At 35.0% G+C, this 19,412-nt stretch overlaps 1 protein-coding gene across 1 annotated transcript in view; it reads left to right on the forward strand.

Annotated features, from left to right (window-relative positions):
- Window positions 1-19,412, forward strand: part of GPR158 (G protein-coupled receptor 158) — a 420,917-nt gene that overhangs the window by 175,961 nt on the left and 225,544 nt on the right. Inside the window, exon 3 of the mRNA XM_015066303.3 lies at window positions 19,021-19,123. Coding sequence (XP_014921789.2) covers window positions 19,021-19,123 — 103 coding nt within the window. The remainder of the gene's footprint in view (window positions 1-19,020; window positions 19,124-19,412) is intronic.

Here is a 19,412-nt window from a genome sequence, read left to right on the forward strand (position 1 = left end):
TCCATATTCTTGCAAATGGCAAAATTTCATTCTTTTCTATGGCTGAGTAATACTCCTGTGTGTGTGTGTGTGTGTGTGTGTGTGTGTGTGTGTGTGTGTGTCTCACATCTTTACCAATTCATCGGTCAGTGGATACCTGGGCTGTTTCTGTAGTTTGGCTATTGCAGATAATGCTGCTGTAAACATCGGGGTGCATGCATCCCTTAGAATTAGCATTTTTATATTCTTTGGGTAAGTACCTAGTAGTGCAATTGCTGGATCACAGAGTAGTTCTATTTTTAACTTTTTGAGGAACCTCCATACTGTTTTCCATAGTGGCTGCACTCAGTTTGCATTCCCACCAACAGTGCAGGAGGGTTCCCCTGTCTCTGTATCCTTACTAACACCTGTTGTTTTTTATATTGTTGATTTTAGCCATTCTAATAGGTATGAGGTGATATTTCATTGTAGTTTTGATTTGTATTTCCCTGATGATAAATGATGTTGAGCATGTTGACCATGTATATGTCTTCTTTGGAAAACTAACTGTTCATGTCTTCTGCCCATTTTTAGTTGGATTATTTGGTTTTTGGGTCTTGAGTTTTATAAGTTCTTCATATATTTTGGATACTAACCTTTTATCAGATATGTCATTTGTATATATCTTCTCCCATTCTGTAGGTTGCCTTTTAGTTCTGTTGTTTCTTCACTGTGCAGAAGATTTTTATTTTGATGAGGTCCCAACAGTTTGGTTTTGCTTTTGTTTTCCTTGATTCAAGAGACATATCTAGAAAGAATTTGCTCTGGACAGTGTCAAAGAGGTTACTGCCTATGTTCTCCTCTAGGAATTTTATGGTTTCTGGTCTCACATTTAGTTCTTTAATCCATTTTGAATTCATTTCTTGTGTGATCTAAGGAAGTGATCCAATTTTATTCCTCTGCATGTAGCTATCCAGTTTTCCCAACACCATTGTTGAAGAGACAGTCTTTTTTTCCATTGGACATTCTTTCCTGTTTTGTCGAAGGTTAATTGACCATAGAATTGTAGGTTATTTTCTGGGTTTGCTATTCTTTCTATTTATCTGTCTATTTTTGTGCCAGTATCATACTGTTTTGTTCATTAAAGCTTTGTAATATAACTTGGAATCTGGAATTGTGATGCCTCCAGCTTTGCTTTTCTTTTTTAAGGCCTGTTTTTAAAAGTCTATCTTCTTAAAGTCTAGGGTACATGTCATTTATAGTTGACATTTGACACTTGCAGATACTAGGAATGCTAAAATGGTATAACTACTTTATATTTCCATCCAAATGTGTTTTGTTGTTGTTGTTGTTATTTTGTTTTGTTTTTGTTTTGTTTTGGTCCGAATTAGGTTTAGAACAGCAGGAAAGGCAAAAGCATACTAGATTTCTATGATTTTAAGGAGTGTATGCAGGACTTTGAATGTTATACAGATTATTTGGAGAGGCTTATTTTAATTATAAAGTTAAAGAAGATTTATCATCAATATTTTAATTGTTAAATATTTACTTAAAAGTTGTCCTATTTAGAAAAATAACTTTTTCGTGTGCAGTTCAATGATGAGCTAAGGACATTCATGCATCTTGAAATTTTTTCTAGGATAAGATAAATTGTTTAAAGAATCTTGCATCTTTTTCAGCTGAGAATGATAGCAATTATACCAATTAAAATGATTTTCTTTGTGAGTGATAAATAATATTTTATTTTTTCCCCATCATAAAAGAAAAGCTCAATGCCACTTGAGAATATAGCATTTAGTTTGATTTAGCATTTAATAGGCAGTGTGGTTCCTGGCTTTTGGTTTAGCCCTATGCCCTTTATTTTGTAGCTGATTTGCTAATTACTATTGAAAAAGCCTCTAAAATTTCACTGGGGAAATGTAAATGTACATTGAGATTCTAAATACTTGAGAGGCAGCCAAGTACTGAGTGCATGCAAACACATTCTGAATTTTACATAATTTTTTATATAATTGCTTTTAATGTCCAGAGGCTTCCTCCTTCAATATCAGTATATAGATCCTTTCTCTTTTAGCAAAATCGTAATGAACAGAATGTTATGATTCTTTCAAATAAATAAAAATAATAAAAATTAGAATTTCTATGACAGGTGAAAGAGTAGGGAACTAAAAGATTTGTGGGAAGAGGCAGAAGTATGGCATAATATTAATTTTATAATTTTTATTGAAATAAAAAGCATTGTGTAAAAGTACAAAATCATGAGTATACAGCACAATGAATTGTCACAAAAGGAACACACTTTTTTAAGTACCCCATATTTCAAGACAAAAAACATTACCAGTACCCAGAAGACCTTCTTGTGCCCCTGCCCATCACCTTGTCCTCACTATTCCCCAAATTAGCAAATGTCCTGCCTTTTAACACTAAACATTGCATTTCTCTGTTTTTAAACACTATGTAAATAGAATAATGTAGCATACATGACTTATTTTATTCAACATTGTTTGAGAGATTCATCCATGCAGTTACATATAGCATTAGTTTATTTTCATTGTTGTATAGTATTCTATTAGGTAAATAGAGCACAGTTTATTCATTCTACTTTAGAGGAACATTTGGCTTTTTATAAGTTTTAGAGAAACAGTGCAGCCTTTTTTGCATGTCTGTTGGAGACTGCATATCTTTCATTTGGGTATATACCTAGGATTGAAATAGCTGGATAACAGGATTAGTTATTTTCAAATTTAATTGGTTAATGCCAAATTCAATTCCAAAAGAATTGTATCAATTTATATGTCTGCCAGTATTATATGAGGTTCTACTTATTCTATTTCCTCACTAATACTTGGATTGTCAGTTTTTAAGTTTTAGCCATTTTGGTATGTGTTAGTTATTTTAAAATTGCTTTTCTCTAAAGACTAATGAGATTGGAAACTGTTATATGTTTATTAACCATTGTGACATGCCATTTAAACTTTTGCTCAATTTTACATTGGAATGTTTTGATGTGTAAATTTTTTCATATTCTAGATATGAACTATTTTTTATCATATATGTTGAAATACTTTCTCTTTGCAACTTGACTTTTTACTTTATAAATTTTATCTATTTGCTGATCAAAAGTATTTTTAAATTTTAATGTATTTTTTTACATTTAATACTGCCTCTAAATCATGAAGATGTGCTTTTATGCTCTTTTCTAGAAGCTTGTTTTGTGTTCCACATTTAGATCTTATTTTTATATATGTTGAGAAATAGGAAGATGTTTCATATTTCTCCATATGAATAGCCATGAGACCCAACACAATTTTTTTTTCAATATATGAAGTTTATTGTCAAATTGGTTTCCATACAACACCCAGTGCTCATCCCAAAATGTACCCTCTTCAATACCCATCACCCACCCTCCCCTCCCTCCCACCCCTCATCAACCCTCAGTTTGTTCTCAGTTTTTAAGAGTCTCTTATGCTTTGGCTCTCTCCCACTGTAACCTCTTTTTTTTTTTTTCCCTTCCCCTCCCCCATGGGTTTCTGTTAAGTTTCTCAGGATCCACATAAGAGTGAACACATATGGTATCTGTCTTTCTCTGTATGGCTTATTTCACTTAGCATCACACTCTCCAGTTCCATCCATGTTGCTACAAAGGGCCATATTTCATTCTTTCTCTTCGCCACGTAGTACTCCATTGTGTATATAAACCACAATTTCTTTATCCATTCATCAGCTGATGGACATTTAGGCTCTTTCCATAATTTGGCTATTGTTGAGAGTGCTGCTCTAAACATTGGGGTACAAGTGCCCCTATGCATCAGTACTCCTGTATCCCCTGGGTAAATTCCTAGCAGTGCTATTGCTGGGTCATAGGTAGGTCTGTTTTTAATTTTTTGAGGAACCTCCACACTGTTTTCCAGAGTGGCTGCACCAATTTGCATTCCCACCAACAGTGCGAGAGGGTTCCCGTTTCTCCACATCCTCTCCAGCATCTGTAGTCTCCTGATTTGTTCATTTTGAGACCCAACACAATTTATTGAAAAGACTGTTCTTTCCTCTACTGCTCTCCAGAACCACCTTTGTCATAAATCACATGTTCCTTGGGTTTGCTCTAGAACTTTCTATTTTGGATCTTCGTATAATTTTTCTTGACTCATGCCAATACCACATTATTACCATTACTGTTGCTTTACAAAGAGTCTTGAAATCCTAGAAAGCCATTCTTTGAGGGGTTGTTGTTAAGTTCCCTTGGTCTTTTTGGCCCTTTGCCAAGGGGCCTATTTCCTTATAATTTTCTATATGAAATTTACGATCATATTATTGGAAGCGTATTATGCCCATAGATTAAATGTGGAGATTGGACATCTTGACAATCATTAGTCTTTTAATCCATGAAGATGGGTGTATCTTTTCATTTATTTATATTTTCTTTAATTTCTCTTAATGAGGTATGTCTTTTGTATATGAAGAGGTTACTCAGACATCTTTAATTTATTACTCTATATATTTTGAAACTCTCTTTTTAGATGCAGATAGATTTAGATTGTAATATATTCCTAAGAATTTGATATCCTTTTTATCTCTAGTAATACTTCTTGACTTAAAAAAAATCAACTTTGATACTAGTATACCTACACAGCTTTCTTTGGTATATGTTTACATGCTATATTCTTTGCATATCTGCCAACATGCCACTCATTTTCTTTTGGTCTTCCCACTGATTGTAGAGCACAGGCTGGATTTCCATTTGCCTAGGGACTGTCTGTTGGCTAGACTATGGAAAGTTCAAGTGCCAGAGAATTAATATCCTTGAGAATAGCTGTAAACCACACTCAGGTGGGTAGCTCTTACCTAGTTTAGGTAGCTTAGCTCTTATTCTAAGGTGGTTTCCAGAATTCTCTAGAGAAGTTAAGTCCCAATTATCAGACTGGCAATTCTCTAGATGAAGCATCATTTATTTGATTCTGTCTTTCTTTTCCTGTCTCCTTTACTCCCTTTCTTCGGTTTCATGGAATTACCTATGAAATAAAGTATTTTATTCAAATCCTTATTTCAGGATTTGTGGATATCCAAATAAGATAATATACTTTCCATCCTTTTATTTAAAATACTTATGTCTTTATTTAAAAAAATTTAATGTTTATTTTTGAGAGAGAGCAGGGGAAGAGCAGGAAGATACAGGGAGACACAGAATCTAAAGCAGGCTCCAGGCTCTGAGCTGTCAGCACAGGGCCTGATGTGGGGCTGGAACTCATGAACTCTGATATTGACCTGAGCCGAAGTTGGATGCTTAACTGACTGAGCCACCCAGGCACCCCATGTCTTTATTTAAAATGTATCTCTTGCTAGCAGCCTTTGAGTTTGCTCAATTCAATTTGACAATCTTAATGTTTTATTTGAAGTATGTATTTCATTTTTTCCCTTTCCTCATCTGTTTTGTTTCTTAAATTCCATATATGAGTGAAATCATATGGTATTTGTCTTTCTCTGACTGATTTCACTTAACATAATAGTCTGTAGCTCCATCTATGTCATTGCAAATGGCAATATTTCATTCTTTTTTGATGTTTATTTTTGAGAAAGAGAGAGAGGGAGAGAGCAGTGGGGCTGGGAGGTGGGGAAGACAAAGAGAGAGGAAGACAGAGGATCCAAAGTGGGCTCTGCACTGACAGCAGCAAGCCTGATGTGGGGCTCGAATTCATGAACTGTCAGATCATGATCTGAGCTGAAGTTGAACGCTTAACCAACTGAGCCACCCAAGCACCCCAAGATTCCATTCTTTTTTTTGGCTGAGTAATATTCCATTATTGTATGTATACCATATTCTATTTATCCATTCATCAATTGATGGACACTTGAGCTGTTACCATAATTTACCAATTGTGGATAATACTGCTATAAACATTGGGATGCATGTATCCCTTTGAATTAGTATTTTTGTATTCTTTGGGTAAATACCTAGTAGTACAATTGTTGGACCATAGAACAGTTCTATTTTTAACTTTTTGAGGAACCTCCATACTGTTTTCCAGAGTGGCTGCACCCAGTTCGTATTCCTACTCACAGTGCAAGAGGGTGTTCCTTTATCCACATCAAAAAAAAAAAAAAGAGAGAGAGAGAGAAAGAGGCAAACCAAGAAACAGACTTATTTATTATTTATTTAGCTCATGAGCAGGGAAGGGGCAGAGAGAGAATCCCAAACAGGTTCTGTGTTGCCAGTGTTAAGGCCGATTTGGGCTCTATGCCACACACCGCGAGATCATGACCTGAGCAGAAGTCAAGTCAGATGCTTAACCGGCTGTGCCCCCTGCCATCAAACAGACTCTCAACTATAGAGAGCAAATTGATGGTTGCCAGAGGGGAGGGGGTAGAGTGATAGGTTAAACAAGTGTTGGGGATCAAGGAGTTTACTTGTGATGAGCACCAGGTATTTTATGAAAGTGTTGAATCACTGTATTGTATACCTGAAACCAATATTACATTGTGTATGTTAACTAGCTGGAACTTAAATAAAAATTTTTAAATAATGAAGTATGTTAAAGATACCATCTGTTTTTAACATTTCTTTTTTCTTATTTATGTGTCTTCTTTCGGGTTCAGGCTTCCTTTCTGAAGACTTTCGACAACGAACAGGGATAAGGTAGACATTCATCCCTGTTTTAAAAAGGAGAAATCTGGGGCGCCTGGGTGGCTTGGTTGGTTAAGCGTCCAACTTCGGCTCGGGTCACGATCTCAGGGTCCCTGAATTCGAGCCCCGCGTCGGGCTCTGTGCTGACAGCTCAGAGCCTGGAGCCTGTTTCGGATTCTGTGTCTCCCTCTCTCTCTGCTCCTCCTTTGTTCATGCTCTGTCTGTCTCTGTCTCAAAAATAAATAAAAGTTAAAAAAAATTAAAAAAATAAATAAAAAGGAGAAATCAGAAGGAGGAAAGGAGAGATAATTCTCAAGCAAGTTCAAAACTTAGCAAGGCAAATTTCATTAGATCTTAAGGTTCAAGAACAATATTTGATGCTGTGCCCTCCAGGCCCACTGGGATGGTAGCATCCTCACCAGTACCTGTTATTGTTTGCTTTTTATGTTACCCATCCTAAAGTGTGTGAAGTGGTTTCTCATAGTGTACTTGGCTATTCTCTAAAACTTTTATTGATGTCCAATATACATGCAGAATAGTTCACAAAATGACCATACTTGTTTAACAAGCACTTAAATATAAAAATAGATTGCTAGGAAAAATGTCCACTTTTGTTTCTCTTCTCTCTTTATATGACTCCAAATTGATATATGTCAGATTTACTATAAACCATATATTCTTTGTGTTCTTTTCTATTATTTAATTTATTTTTTAAACTTCAGACTGGATATTTTCTGCTAAACTCTGTTTGACTTGGCTTATCCTTTCTTTTCTGGTGGTCAATCTTGGTGCTTTTTTTTTAGTTCTAGAATATCTATATTACTCTTTTTCTAAAAAAATAGATTCCAGTTCCCTGGAGAAATTTTATTTTATATTTTATATTTAATTTTATTTTATTTTAATTCCAGTGTAGTTAACATACAGTGTTATATTAATTTCAGGTGTACAATATAGTGATTTCACAATTCCATATATTACTGAGTACTCATCAAAATAAGTGTACTCTTAATTCTCTGGGGAAATTTTATATTATTGTCTTCTCTTCTCTTGGACATAGTGATTATAATTATTTAAAAATCTCTCTCAGTAACTTGAGTATGTACTCATTTGTGAAACAGTTTATATTGTCTGTTTTTCTCTTGGTGTATTTGGTAATTTTAGAGTTAATGCCAGATATTATGTTGTCATAGTGGTTCTGTATGCATTGCCTTCTTCCAGAGAGGCTCTATCCTGTCTATGATGCTTTACTAGATAGGGAGAGATCACCTTAACCCAAGTAGTGCTTGATATATACCAAAATGGACAGAAGTCTGTGAAAAGCTCAGAATATTTATTTACTCTTATTGCCAGGGTATGATATTCCAGGGGCTTACTGAGAACCTTGGATATTTATTACAGCCCTTTGTCCTTGGAAGGTCCTAAACTCCAGTTCAGGAGTTTAACGTTGTATTGTTGCCAGAAATCCAACCCTGTTTCTCTTCAGTTCCTGCTTTGCTTCTTGGACTTGCAACTTAGGCAACTTAAAAATTTAATAAACATTTTTGACACTTAGTCTTCTGTCCTCGCATTATCTCTGGGATTTTGTCTTTAGGGTTGAGTATTTTTGCAGCCCCCAAACTGATTATTTTTTCATCCTCAGGCCTGTGAGATTATCTAATTTTTCTGGCTTCTCTACCTCTCACCAGCTTCCATCTGTCAGATTCTTAGTCTTTCCCCACTGCCTCATATTATCAAATATTATGTTTGACTCAGAAATGGAGAATATGGAATATCTATGCATTTTCCTTCTTTCTATGATCTTGGCCCTTCAATTTTGGCTCCATTTGCAGTTTTCTGATGCCTCCACATGGGTAGGTAGGTTAGTTTGTTTCTATCTCTCCTCCCCCCCTTCTTTTTTTTTTCTTTCACTTATCTAGACATTTTCATTGTTTTTGGTGGGAACGTCATCCTGCTACACGACAATGTATCATAGCTAGAAATTAAAGTCAGTTCCTTCCTTCTCTCATTTTAGTAATATTTTTTGGTACCTACTGTACATCAAGCACTGTGCTTGGAGTTGGGGATATTGCAGTAAAGACTGTACCAACTATTCAGGTTAAAAAATAGATTGTTACAGGGCACCTGAGTGGCTCAGTCGGTTAAGAGTCTGACTCTTGATTTTTTTCGGCTCAGGTCATGATTTCACAGTTTGGTTCCTGAAATCAAGACCTGCATCTGGCTCTGTGCTCAAGTGCAGAGCCAGTTTGGGATTCTCTCTGCTCCTCCCCCACTTGTGCATGCTCTCTCTTTCTCTCTCTCTCTCTGAAAACAACGAAGTAAACTTAAAAAAAATAGCTTGTTACCTGTACCTCAGAAACTCCCTGTATACTCCTCCCTTATCCTACACTCATCTGTCCCACCAAAAAGTAATCATTATCTTCAATTTTGTGTTATCACTCTGTTCTTTAGTTTCACATATGTATATATCCTTAAACAGGACTTTATAAAAGAATTTTATAAAATTGAAATCATATTACATATATTCTTTTATTAATTTTTGTTCTTATAACAGCAATTTATATTTGAACAAGTGATTCTATAAAAATGTTTGAAGATGGACTCCTCCAAACATACCTTTTAGTGGTTTTAGGAGGCCATTTAGTGGTGAACAGGGCACAGCACCATACAGCAACTCTGATTTGCTTTTGTGCTTGTGGGTTGTGCTCTCTGAGAACTTTGTTCCTCTTTGTTACTGAAGCAAATAGCATACGATGAAGTTTAGTAAGCAAGAGCTAAATTAAGTCAAGAATGAACAGAAAATTCCCAGTGGTTTGAGCTGTGGCCACAGGAAACACAGGGTATCAAAGGTAGAACATAGGTGCTTCTTAGTTTGGAGTTTAGGGCAGAGCAGTGTGTAGTTTTTTTAAGTGTTGAGCACAATAAGAACTATGTTTCTTGAGCCTTCGGGGCTATTTCTGTAGTAGGGTCTGGAAAGCTGGGTTTGCTTACTCAATGAGATACAATCCTGACATTTCCCAGAGTCAGTTTCAACTCCCACAAAGCATCTTGCTGTGTGTCAGTGTGAAGTGTGTAGACTTACAATGTGTCTGAGCCAGATGCTGCATCGTCATCATTTAGCCCTGTTTTTTGAGAGCTGGCTCCACTGACAACAAACACATGTCAAAAATTAGTAATAGAAGAGTTTATTTTTTTTAATTTTAACCATATCATGAAGTAAAACATCCCCTCATTCCTCTCCCCCTATCCTGCCCCAGTCCATCATACTTTTTAAACTAGATTCTAGCAACTAATGAATAATAGAGACAAAGCATAGTTCTTTCTCTCCCTGGTGAAAAACGGCATGATTTGTTATTCATGAGTTCTTGTTTTCTTGGAGGATTGTTTGATGAAATTTGTGGGTGATATGTATCCTATCATTGCTTGGAGGCCTTTTAGATTTCCTCGCTTAGAGTATTTTCCTTTTGTTTTTAATAAACTTGCAAATAGTTGTGGAGAAGAGCCACCTGTTTTAGTACGATGTCCCCGCAAACCCACTCCCAAATTAACACATTCAACATTTTACAGTATTTCTTCACAAGTTACAAAGACGGAGTAAAAGAAAAAAGCTGCTTTTAAAAATAATCTAGAAGATGAAGTTACTACTTCATCTTGCCAATGTCAAGACTCTTCCTTTGTCCCTCTGGTTGTTGCCATCTGCATTTTGAATAAGGTTCGGTCAGTTCAATACAGCAGGAAATCTTGTCTGAGTTAGGCAAGGCTTCTGTCTAAGCAGAACAGGCATGCTTTTGCCACTAAGGGAAAGAAATGACAGCCTCGTCTACCATGGAAGGCCTTGGTCTCCATTGCTGTGTTTGCTGAGTTTGGTTTGGGATTAAGCATCTGTGAACTGGCCTCATGATTCTCCTTAGACCCAGAGGGGCTTCTGTTTTCAGAAGTTCAGTTACAGAAGACATACTTCACTGGTATGCCCTAAATTGAATATTATTTTATAAAATCTGAGCTAAGCAACTCTGCATTGGGAAGGCAGAGGCTTATTTTTAAATTTTGTAACAGGTACAAGAATTAACTGCATGTCTTAAATATATATATATATATAATATTTATATCATATATATTAAATTATCATATATAATTATTAAATTCATATATATATACATATATATATTAAAGTTAATAATCTTCACTTACCTGAAGCTAAAGTAACTTCATACAAAATCCAGCAAAATGATCCATTTGGAATATTGCCCCAAACCCAGAAAAATGGAAAAATAAAAGTCTTAGAACAATCAAGATAGATTTCAAGTGGTGACATCCACTCTTGTTTATAGAATGCTACTATGCACCCATATTTTGTGGAAAGTAGTTATTACTCTGGAGCCCGACCCCTGGGGTTGAATCCAGGCTCTGTCAGTCACTAGCTCTGTGGCTTTGGGCAAGCTACTTTAATGGTCTGTGCCTCACTTTTTTATCTTTAAGATGGAGATAATAAAATTGATATAGAATTAAACGTATTAATACTTGTGCAGGCATTAGAACAGTGTCTGGCATATAGTAAACACTTAGAAAATATTAACTATTATCTTACTTATTCTTGCTTTGTTATTTATTATTTCAAATACTCTTGCTTTTTATGCTTGGTGATCTAGTTTCCAGGTATACAGGTAATTATAACTATAAATTAGAAGGGAAAAGACAGTTCTAGCATATTTTACATTTAAAATATGACACTTGGTTTTCAAATTAAGGAAAAAGGAAAAAAACATAAAAACTAAGCATAAGAACTCAAAAAGTTCAGCAGTCTTAGTATTTAGTGTATGAAAAAATAGCCATAAACTTTGAACAGCTCCAGAGGGCATTAGTGTATTTCAGCATAGTTTAGTACCTAGTGTTCAGAGTAATGATTCTGACTCAGGAAGAAAATGTTAAATTCTCTTCATGGTGTTCAGTTCAGAGAAGACAAAAAGTGTTTTACATTTTAAGAAGATTCAAAAACAAACTTTAAAGAAAGGTATTGAAAGACCCATTTCTAGAGGATTTTTAATTATGTGTTTAAAAAAAATTTTTTTTAATGTTTATATTTATTTTTGAGACAGAGAGAGAGTGTGAGCTGGGGAGGAGCAGAGAGGGAGACACAGAATCCTAAACAGGCTCCAGGCTCTGAGCTGTCAGCACAGAGCCTGACGCGGGCTCGAACCCAAGAACTGCGAGATCATGACCTGAGCTGAAGTCAGACTCTCAACCGACTGAGCCACCCAGACGCCCCAAATGATATCAGTTTTATTGTATTTGCATTTTTTTTGCCTCCTCCTTTGGGTGCAAATTGGTTTTTCTTCAGAATTATATGTAAATATGATCCTTAGGCACAAGCATTGTTTCCATTAAATGCTCGACATACCTAAGTTTAGCCTTTGTTTTAGCCACTGCACTGCTCAGTAGTACCTTCATACAAAATCTTCATGGCTGTCAAGCCAACCAGGTTTTGTTTTGTGGTTATGTTCACCAGGAGCTGAGATGAATTCCGTACCATGCCAATTCTGTGTTGCAACATGATCTGTAATGTTTACATACACATTGTTGAGGAAAAAGACCATTTTGCTCTAAATTCTTTTTTAAAATTTTTAATTGTGGCAAAAACACATGATGTAAAATTTACCATCTTAACCATTTTTAAGTGTACAGTTCAGTAGGTTAGCTATATTCACATTGTTTTGTAACAGATCTCTAGAACTTTTTCCTCTTGCAAAACTGAAATGCCATGTCCACTAAATAACTCATTTCCCCTCTCAGTCTCTAGCAGCCATCATTGTTTTCTTTTTCTATGAATTTAATTACTTTAGATGCCACATATAAGTGACATCATATGGTATTTATCTTCTTGTGAATGGCCTATTTTACTTAGCATAACATCTTCAAGGTCCATCCATGTTGAAGCCTGTGACAGTATTTCCTTCTTTTTTTAAGACTAAGTAGTAATTCCATTGTATGTATTAGCACATCCATTGGTAAACATTTGAGTTGTTTCTACCTCTTGGCTATTGTGTGTAATGCTGCAGTGAATATGATTATTTAACATTTCTTCAAGATCCTGCTTTCAACTATTTTGGATACATACCTAGAGGTGGGACTGCTGGATCACATGGGAGTTCTGTTTTTAATTTTTTAAGGAAACTCCATGTTGTTTCTTAAAACATGTAAAGTGGCTGCACCATTTTATATTCTCACCAACAGTGCATAAGGATTCTAATTTCTCCACAGCCTTACCGGTATTTGTTATTTTGTTTGATCAATAGTGTCCATCTTAACGGGTATAGACTAATACCTCATTGGGGTTTTGATTTGCATTTCTCTAATGATTAGTGATATCAAGCATTTCTTCATGTGCAACTTGGCCATTTGTATGTCCTTTATGTAGACATGTCTATTCAAATCTTTTGCTCATTTTTATGATTTGTTGTTGAATTGTAGTTTTTATATGTTCTGGATATTAAACCCTTATCAGATACATGGTTTACAAATCTTTTCTCTCATTCTATAGGTTGAATGAAATTTTTAAAAATTTAATGTAGTCCCATTTGCTTTTTTTTTTTTTTTTTGCTTTTGTTGCCTGTGCTTTTGATGTCATAAGCAAGGAATCATTCCCAAACCCAGTATCGTGAAGGTTTTCCCCTGTTTCTTTCTAGAAATTTCATGGTTTTAGGCCTTATGTTTAGAACTTTAATCCATGTTGAATTTAATTCTTGTGTATGCTATAAGGTAAGAGTTCAGCTTAATTCTTTTGCATGTGGATATTCAGTTTCCCCAGCACCATTTGTTGAAGAGATTGCCCATTTTTCCCCATTGGATGGGGAAACATCATTGCAAACATCATTTGATCATTATATATGATTTATGTATATATGATTTTTTATATATGATTATTTCTGGGCCCTGTATTCTGTGCCATTGCTGTATACATCTGCCATTATGCCAATACCACCCTGTTTTGATTATTTAGCTTTGTAAATGTTTTTGAAATTAGAAAATGTGAGACCTCTAAATTTGTTCTCCATTTTCAAGGTTGCTTTATTTGGGGTTCTAGAGATTCCATATGATTTTTAGGATTTTTTTTCCTGTTTCTGTAAAAACTGTCATTGGGATTTTTTTTAGGGACTTTAATAGAGATTGTTTGAGGTAGCATGGGAATTTTAGCAGTGTTATGTCTTCCAATCCACGAACATGGCTATCAGGCCAGGTGTTTGCATGTTTAATGTTTTTCAGCCATGTTTTGTATTTTTCACTTTGGTTAAGTTTATTCCTCAGTATGTTATTCTTTTTTTAATTTTTTTTATTTTTAAAATATTTATTTATTTTTGAGAAAGAGACACATCATGACCTGAACAGAAGTCAGACACTCCATTGACTGAGCCACCCAGGTGCCCCGATTTTTTTTATTTTTTTAATGTTTATTTATTTTTGAGAGAGAGTGATAGAACATGAGTGGGAAAGGGGCAGAGAGAGAGGGAGACACAGAATTCGAGGCAGTCTCCAGTCTCTGAGCTGTCAACACAGAGCCCGACATGGGCCTTGAACTCATGAACCACGAGATCATGACCTGAGCCTGAGGTAGTCACTTAACCAATTGAGCCACCTAGGCACCTCATTAGTTTTGAAGCTATTATAAATGGGATTGTTTTTTTAATGCCCTTTCTGGATTGTGATTGTTTTGTGTATAGAACTTCAATGAATTTTTTTGTATGTTATATTTGTATCCTAAAACTTACCTTAATATATTTATTAATTCTAATAGGTTTTTTTTTTATAGAATCTTTAGAGTTTTCTACACATACAGTCATGTCTTCTGCAAACAGATAATTGTCCTTCTTCCTTTCTTTTTTGGATGCCTTTTATTTTGTTTCCAATTATTCTGCCTAGGACTTCCAGTAATGCTGAAGAAGTGACAGTGGCCTGGGGTGCCTGGGTGACTTGATTGCTTAAAGGTCTGACTCTTGATTTCAGACCAGGTCATGATCTCATGGTTGTGAGATTGAGCAGCATCAGGCTCCACATTGGCAGCATGGAGCCTGCTTGGGATTCTCTTTCTCATCCTCTCTCTCTGCCCCTTCCCCACTCGTACTCCCTCCTTCTATCTCTGAAAATAAATAAAAATATATTAGAAAAAAAAAGAAGTGGCTTTGTCTTGTTTCTGATCTTAGAGGAAAATCTTTCAGGCTTTCACCATTGGGTATGATGTTAACCATAGGCTTTTCATATATGGCCTTTATTATGTTGAGATAGTTTCTTTCTATTCCTAGTTTGGTGAGTGTTTTTATCATGAAAGTGTGTTCGATTTTGTCAAATGCTGTTTCTAAATGAATGGAAATGATCATGTAGTTTTTGTTTTTCATTTTGTCAATGTGGTGTATTACAATGGTGTATTACATTGAATGATTTGTAAGTTGAATTATCATTACATTGCAGGAATAAGTCCCACTTGGTTATGGTGTGTAGTCCTTTTAATGGGCTGAATTTGGTTTGCAATTATTTTGTTGAAGATTTTCACATCAATATTAATCAGGAATATTCGTCTGTAGTTTTCTTTTCCTATAGTATCTTTGTCCGACTTTGATATAAGGGTAATGCTGGCTTCATAAAATGAATTAGGAATTATTTTAGAAAAGTTTGAGGAAAAGTTTAGTGTTAATTTTTCTTTAAAGATTTGGTAGAATTGTCCACTGAGGCCTCCTGGTCCTGGGCTTTTTTTCTCCATTGGGAGGTTTTGATTACTGATTCAGTCTCCTTACTAGTTATAAATCTGTTCAGAATTTTTATTTCTTCATAACTCAGATTTGATAGGCTGTATATTTCTGGGAATCTATTTTGCTCTACACTCTTGACCACCATCTCTTTCCATTTGGATCTGAATTACTCCTAGGAATGTGACTTTAATTGTATGTGGTTGAGACTATCCTTAATATATCTCTGCTCATGGCTTGGTAAGTATGAGCATTTTGGTTTCATCAAAGAGGGCATCCAATCTTGTGAGCAGCTACCTCACTCACAGAGATACTGTAAGTCTTAATATAAGAAGCTTAGTGTTTATCAAAGGCTATCACGGAACTGCTACCTTCATGGAGGAATAAGTGTTGCTTTTTTCCATTTCTACTTTCTTGGACTTCTATGAAGATAAAGTAGAAAGGTTTAGATTTGAATATCTAACATGAATGTCTTGAATACATAAAATGAATATTTTTTTTTCAACGTTTATTTATTTTTGGGACAGAGAGAGACAGAGCATGAACGGGCGAGGGGCAGAGAGAGAGGGAGACACAGAATCGGAAACAGGCTCCAGGCTCCGAGCCATCAACCCAGAGCCTGACGCGGGGCTCAAACTCAGGGACCGCGAGATCGTGACCTGGCTGAAGTCAGATGCTTAACTGACTGCGCCACCCAGGCGCCCCTAAAATGAATATTTTTAAATGAATGCTAAATTAGAGTAAAATTCTGAAGAATTTTTTCCTATATTAGGTTGAAGATCTTTTTTAAATTCTAAATCCCTCAGGAGAAAAATTACAGAAAGCAGCTCCTTGGTCCAAATATGGTCAACATTGGTTGAGGAGTCACCATACTTATGTAGAATTTTAAAAACTAGTTTGAATACTAACCTAGTTACCTAATCTTGGAAATGTGTAAGTTTGGTTGGGAGATGGCAAAGTTAGGGAATCTTGATGGTGGATGGAGCAAGAAAGCGTTGCAAGTTGATTGCAAGTTTATAGTTATTAATAGAAAAATAAGCCTGGATCACTTTTATATTCTAAGTAAGACAGATGTATATAAGTAATAGCACATTGGGTTCCATGGGGTCCTACAATCTTGGAAGAAGTACAGCAGGATGATATTCTTATATTGATGTTAACTGACTGAATGCTTTTTACTTTCCTTTGAAAATATAAAGTAATTTAAGAAAAGGACAAAAAAGTTTGAGGTAACTAATAATTCATATTGCTGTGTTTTCCATAGTAAGACTGGAAAACTTTTTTTTTTAATGTTTAAGAGACTTTATATTTGGTCATATTTATCTGATCAGTTAGGTTTTTTAACCTTTATTTTTATTTCAACCTTAGAGTTAGTTTATTGTAAAGAGATATTCTTGTTTTAATAAACTTTCAGATCTGCCTTAAACATTTAAAGTTTTCAAATGAAAACTTGCAGTGCTGTCACATTATCAGGGAATTTAGTGTTATTTGAAGGAATAGCATTAACCTCCAAACTCCAGTGAGGCAGAATATTTAAACTACACCACTGTATTCTTAGTATGTAAGACTTAGTTTACCTGGATAAATCTATGCTGGATGAATGTTTGCTAAATGTAACTTACAAGAAATTTCACATGTTATGCTCATAGAATCACAATCTAGTTAATGAGATAATGATACCCCCATTGAATTACTCTTCTGAGTTTCCTTTGTTTTTTCCTTTCTGCCTAACGTTTTAGTTCTAGGGTGTCCTCTCACCACTTTGGACCTCTGTCCTTCATAGCCAATAGGCACTCTCTTAGTGATCTAGTCTTACCTGATTCTATAGCTTTATCTCTCATCTTTGTGCAAATCAGTCCCAAATTATACAGCCCAGACATCTCTCCTAAGCTCCATACTACTTTATCAGCCTGCCTATTTGATATCTACAATTAAATTTTAAATAGACACTTCACACTTAACATTTGCAAAACTGAACTTCTGCTCTTTCTTCCAAATCTACTCTATCAAGAGCCTTTCCTCACTCAATGATGGCAGCTCCCGTCTTAAGGTTGCTCAGGCCAGAAAACCAGAATAAAGTCCTTTATTCTCTTCCTTTCAAACCCTATATTTAATTTATTAGGGCATCTTGGTGTTTCTGCCTTCTTCAAAATGTACATGAATTTGACTGAATGGTTGTTCTTACAAATTAAAAAAAAAACTGAGGTTCAGAGAAGTTACGAGAACATCCTAAGTTCACAAAAGTAGTTAGTAATAAAGTCATAATTCAAATCCAGATTTTCTACCTGACCACATATATAATATGTTCTTTTTGTAATACTAGTGCTTCTCCAAAATAAATGCTATAATTATTTTTTTTATTTATATACTTCAGAAATATGATCTGACCTATTGTGTAACTGGGTCTTTTTAAATAGTATATGATATTTCAGTGAGGTTTTATAGGAATTTTCTAAGCCTAATTTTCTAATTTATAAATACTTGCCAATTCAGTTGAATTGATTGGTACTTATCTCTTCTTGTATCTTCCTCTGGGTCAAGAACTATGCTTTCAATTGAAAATTGTGTATTGGGTAAAAAGAAAAAGTGTGGGGGTAGAAGTCATGAAATAAAATATTCAAAGAGATCTCTTAGAAAGCTCTTTGTTAATATTTTCTTGTTATGTCTGAATTTAGAACATGTATTAACTCTTGCTACCTTAGATAAAAATACTTTTCTATTTCTTGGAGTTTTCATGGTATGTAATATTGATTTTGATACTAATCATTGAAGCTTAGGTTATATAATTATTATTTAAATTATTTAGAGTTTTCTCTTAAGGGCTTCTGTATCAGAAGGACATTTTATAACTTTGAAGTCCATTAGAGCGTATATTTTCTAATTGATTATTATGGCTAAAAGTCGAAGGATTGGCATCTTAGTAGAGGGCCGAAAAGAAATGTAGCAGAAATGAAGTATGTCAAGCCAAATTTTATGAGATTTAAGGATCTCTTTGAAAGAAACCAAGATTAAGCTTTTGGGAGATGTCTATTATGTCTGTTGATGTGACATCTTTGGAAAATGATCAATTTTTTAGATTTATGTACATGTAGAACACTTATCTATAAAACAGATTTTAGGTAAAGAGCCCTTGGTGTCATTATTCCATCTTTTTTTCTCTTTTAAATTTGTGTTTTAAAGTTTACTTATTTTGTTATTTCACCAATTTGTGTTATTCTGTTCCAACGATGAAAATGTGATGAATATTTAATTCAGAGAAGCAATTTTCACATCTCACATCCTACCTACCTACCTACCTACCTACCTACCTACCTACCTACTTGCCTTTGCTTTGATAGAAGTATTTAGCACGGAATCTCTTTTAAGACATTCTTATAGGCTTTGGAAATACCTCTCAAAGCAAACAGATGATTATTTGGGGTATCAAACCCAAAAGCTGTGCCTAGAAATTTACTCCCTATGGCAACTGAATGAGTTAAAGTTGTGTGGTGCCTGCAACCATAATGGCATGTATTTAGAAAGGTAACTCAGTTTGCTGCTTCTAAAAAAAATGTCTGTTGACAAACAAATCTAAAATAATAGTTCAAAAAAGAGATACTTATTTCTGGAAAACATGATACTTCTGTTACCATTTGCAGTGGTGGATATCTGTGAGTCTTTATACTGTGAAATAAACTGGTCAACTATACTGCTGTCTTTTCTTTTTCATAGTGTATGCCAATTAAAGGCCTAGGATTCGTGCTTGGAGCCTATCAGTGCATTTGCAAAGCAGGATTCTATCATCCTCAAGACTTCTCACTGAACAACCTCCCGAGTAAGTGCCCTTTGCTTCTGTGCATATATATGAGTATGCATAATATACACCATTATTAGTTATTCAGATTTTCTTTTAACTTTGTTGGGGTTCTTTATTTCAGTCCCCACTGGTTTGACATTCTTTCAACCCTTAAGGAGTTTTTGCTTTGGTTTGTCATCTGTAGTACCCTGGAGTACCATAAAAAAAAAGTGTATATTTTGGTTTTCAGTACATTTCCTGAAAATAGTGTAGCTATGCAGTAAGCTCATTTGGGATTTAGTTATTGAGAGCGGTTGCTGCAGGAAGT

Source organism: Acinonyx jubatus, chromosome B4 (genome assembly GCF_027475565.1).
Source record: "Acinonyx jubatus isolate Ajub_Pintada_27869175 chromosome B4, VMU_Ajub_asm_v1.0, whole genome shotgun sequence".
NCBI classification, from domain to species: domain Eukaryota; kingdom Metazoa; phylum Chordata; class Mammalia; order Carnivora; family Felidae; genus Acinonyx; species Acinonyx jubatus.